The sequence below is a fragment of the Clarias gariepinus genome, chromosome 6 (genome assembly GCF_024256425.1).
Source record: "Clarias gariepinus isolate MV-2021 ecotype Netherlands chromosome 6, CGAR_prim_01v2, whole genome shotgun sequence".
Lineage (NCBI taxonomy): Eukaryota > Metazoa > Chordata > Actinopteri > Siluriformes > Clariidae > Clarias > Clarias gariepinus.
Genome location: NC_071105.1, coordinates 2122501 through 2126851, shown reverse-complemented (window position 1 = coordinate 2126851; position 4351 = coordinate 2122501). Strand labels below are relative to the sequence as shown.

At 35.9% G+C, this 4351-nt stretch overlaps 1 protein-coding gene across 1 annotated transcript in view; it reads right to left on the bottom strand.

Moving 5' to 3' along the window:
- Positions 1 to 3088: 3088 nt before the first annotated feature.
- Positions 3089 to 4351, bottom strand: part of hdac7b (histone deacetylase 7b) — a 16662-nt gene continuing 15399 nt past the window's right edge. Inside the window, exon 20 of the mRNA XM_053498157.1 lies at positions 3089 to 3225. Within this exon, the coding sequence (XP_053354132.1) occupies positions 3162 to 3225 (64 nt within the window). The 3' untranslated portion in view covers positions 3089 to 3161. The remainder of the gene's footprint in view (positions 3226 to 4351) is intronic.

Below are 4351 nucleotides of genomic sequence, written 5' to 3'. Positions count from 1 at the left end.
AATTCCAAATATTTAGGTATCTGAGATTTAATTAAAATGTAATTTCTGTGATGAAGTTCATGTAAAGTTAAAGTGAATTTGTATCTTTAAAAAATCATGTCCGAAGCTGTACTTCAGGAGTTAATAGGAATTTTATATATACATTATAGGTACATTATATATGTTATATGTCATGTTAAACCTTTTAATAAACCTACATACATCTTATGTGCAATTCAAGCGAATGTGCAGATATTAAATACAAATAAATCTTAAGTAATTAAATTAGAAGCTAATGTTTAACAATAGTCTCACTTGCACTTGAATTGGGTTTAGTTTATATATAGTAGGCAGGGTTAACACCATTTAAAAACAACCTTAATAAACCTTAATAAATTGTATGAAGTCAAATAGATTCACACCACACCACACCACCCTCCGTCCTACTGTCCAAGATCAAACGCATTTTTCTTTTCTTTTTGAAATTAAAGTAGCAAATGTACAAAGATGGAGTGAGACAAGGAGGCATGATGCAAATCTAATTAAAAATAAATAAAGATAATATTCACAGAAGTTCATTTTAGTTTGTAGCCAGAGTAAAGAAAATATTAAAGTGTTTTTTAATATTTTCATCATGCATTTTATGAAGTTGAATATGTAATAAATGTCAAATGTCTTAATGTAAGTGTAAAAGAATAAATTACAACAGCACTCAAATGATACCTAAGTGCATGAAATTGGTTTTATATAAAAGGAGAAATAGATTTCTAAAATGAGAAGTTATCACTCAGATCACCATTCCAGACTGCAAAAACATCTTACATCATAAAGAAAATACGAATGAAATAAATGTACAAATGAGATTTTAAACCAATTTTGAACCATTTTAATGAATTGTAAACCAATTTTTTAGCAATTTGATTACAGCATACTTTTTGGATTATTCTTTGAAATACTCAACCCATAACTGATATTATTTTATTAGGAAAAGTTAAAAAAATTTTAAGGTCTTTAAATGTACATGAGAATTAGTAAGTAATCTTAATCTTAAAGTAAAAGAATTTTTAGAATAGAAAAATTTTTATAAAATCTTTTGAATTAAAATAAATACATTTGTTTAATAGTATGATGTTTTTATATGTAAAAGTAAGTTTAGCAAAGTTACAATAATTTTTTTAATATTTTATTGTGCTGATCTGCTAATGCTACGTAATGTTTATTTGTAATAAAAATGATGGAACTTTGCTTAATATTGTAAAGGAATAAAACAAAATCAGTATAATTAAAAAAAACATTACACTGGTTAATGTAATAATGTAACCTCTTGAACTTTTCCACATTTTGTCATGTTACAACCACAAACCTAAATGTGTTAAATTGGGATTTTATGTGACAGGCCAGCACAAAGTGGCACAAAATTGTGAAGTGGAAGGAAAATTATAAATGGTTTTCGCATTTTTTTTTTTTTTTTTTTTACAAATAAATATCTGAAAAGGGTTTCATGCATTTGTGTTCACACCCCCTTTACTCTGATCCTCCTAACTAATTACCTTCCAATTACCCAATCACCTTTAGATATTACTTAATTAGTAAATCGAGTCCACCTGTGTGTAATTTAATCTCAGTATACTGTACATACAGCTGCTCTGTGAAGCCCTCAGAGGTTTGTTAGAGAACATTAGTGAACAAACAGCATCATGAAGGCCAAGGAACTCTGGAGGAGCTGCAGAGATCCACAGCTCAGGTGGGAGAATCTGTACACAGGATGACTATGAATTGTGACATCCACAAATCTGGCCTTTATGGAAGAGCAGCAAGAAGAACGACATTGTTGAGAGGAATCCATACAAAGTACTGTTTGCAGTTTGCGACAAGCCATGTGGGGGGGACAGTTGCCAAATACAGGGCAATCTTAGAAGAAAACCTGTTAGAGTCTGCAAAGACTTGAGACTGGGGCGGAGCTTCACCTTCCAGCAGAACAAACATACAGCCAGAGCTACAATGGAAGATCAAACCATTCAAAGTCCAGACATTCAACAGTCAAAGTCCAGACCTGAAATCCAGCTGAAAATCTGTGGCGAGACATGCAAAGAAGAACGGGCAAAAATTTCACTCTCTAGATGTGAAATGCTGGTACACGGCCTAAAATCTCAGTGTGAATATAGATGTCAGCCTTTCATTTTAAAATCATGTAGATAATATTACCAGCACAGAATTCTTTCACCTCAGAAATATTGCCAAGATAAGGAATATATTGTCTCTCTGTCGAGCTCTACAGGTCCCTCCTGAACTCCCAGTGATCCAGTCCCCCTCTGCCTGTCTGCCTTGTCCTGGTTTCCTGCTTCTGGTTGGAGATCTTGTCACAAAGATGCCCCGTGTGTTCTGTCTAGGAATGCGTGTGGTGACTGGGGACGGTTCCACTTTACCATGAAGACGGTCCTGTCCTCGGCTGATGCAGACAGCTGTTCTCTGAGGACTCGTGACTGCAGTCACTCAATAGTTCAGGACTGGAGTTTCCTACAGTCTGCCTGAGTCTCCAAAAATAAACTGGACTCCATATGACCTTCTCCACATCTCCTGTTATACTGAACTTCCTAACACACAGTATGAGTGCAGATCGATCCCTGCTATCCGTTATCACCCAGATGAGGATGGGTTCCCTGTTGAGTCTGGTTCCTCTCAAGGTTTCTTCCTATTGACATCTCAGGGAGTTTTTCCCTCAGCATTTTCGCCGTCATCCTTGGCTTGTTTATCAGGGACAATCTGATCATTTTGATTAATACACAATCACATCCCATACAAACTTCCAGAATTCATTTGATTGTGTAAAGCTGCTTTGCGACAGGGACAATTGTTAAAAGCAGTATACAAATAAAACTGAATTGAAATGAAAATACTTGCAGCTGTAATTGCAGCGAAAGATGGATCTACAAAGTACTGACTTAGCGGGGCTGGATATAAACGCATGCCACACTTTTCAGATTTTTTTTGTAAAAAGAAATTATCGTTTTTCTTCCCCTTCACAATTCTGTACCATTTTGTGTTTTGTCTGTCACTGCAATCCCAATAAAATACATTTACGTTTGTGGTTGTAATGTGACAAAATGTGGAAAAGCTCAAGGGGTATGAATTCTTTTGCAAGACACTTTAATGTCATATTACATATTACATCATTCATAAGGTCAAGCTGGAATTGTTTCCTCGTCCTCATCGTGCTCCACTGGCTCAGATCGACCCCGCCAGAGCCTGAAAATCCCGGAAGAGTGAAGAGTGACATTAGAAATCACAGGTTAATTTTAATAAACTGCCTTTAAATAGGTTTTATAAATACTGATTAGAGGTTAAGTGTACATTTTAATCAGAAAACCTTCATGAGCTTGTTATGAAGGCCTAATGTAGCTGTCTGAGGGAAACTGTTCAAGAACATTTAAATATACAGTGAAATCTGGCTACCAAAAACAAACGAATAAACAAAGTCATATAAAATTCTAATAATAAGAACTATAGTTACTGTAAGAGCGCCACAGTAGGTGTTTGTATGTTTTTTAGGTTTTTCCAATGTTTCATTGGTTACGTGTTGTAGAGTTGGAGTTTTTATAAGTTTCATAGGCTGTAGTGTTTGGGCGTTTGATTGTTGTCATGTTTGGGTGTTTAGGTGTTGTACATTTACTTTTACATTTAGCAGACGCTCTTATCCAGAGCGACTTACATTTTTATCTCATTATACATCTGAGCAGTTTAGGGTTAAGGGCCGCGCTCAAGGGCCCAACAGTGGCAACTTGGTGGTTGTGGGGTTTGAACCTGGGATCTTCCAAACCGTAGTCCAATGAGCTACCCCTGTGTTGTAGTGTTTGGGTGTTTAGGTGTTGTAGTGTTTGGGTGTTGTATTGTTTGGGTGTTTAGGTGTTGTAGTGTTTGGGTGTTAAGGTGTTGTAGTGTTTGGGTGTTTAGGTGTTGTAGTGTTTGGGTGTTTAGGTGTTGTATTGTTTGGGTGTTAAGGTGTTGTAGTGTTTGGGTGTTTAGGTGTTGTAGTGTTTGGGTGTTGTATTGTTTGGGTGTTTAGGTGTTGTAGTGTTTGGGTGTTAAGGTGTTGTAGTGTTTGGGCGTTTAGGTGTTGTAGTGTTTGGGTGTTAAGGTGTTGTAGTGTTTAGGTGTTGTATTGTTTGGGTGTTAAGGTGTTGTATTGTTTGGGTGTTAAGGTGTTGTAGTATTTGGGCGTTTAGGTGTTGTAGTGTTTGGGTGTTTAGGTGTTGTATTGTTTGGGTGTTTAGGTGTTGTATTGTTTGGGTGTTAAGGTGTTGTAGTGTTTGGGTGTTTAGGTGTTGTATTGTTTGGGTGTTTAGGTGTTGTAGTGTTTGGGTGTTTAGGTGTT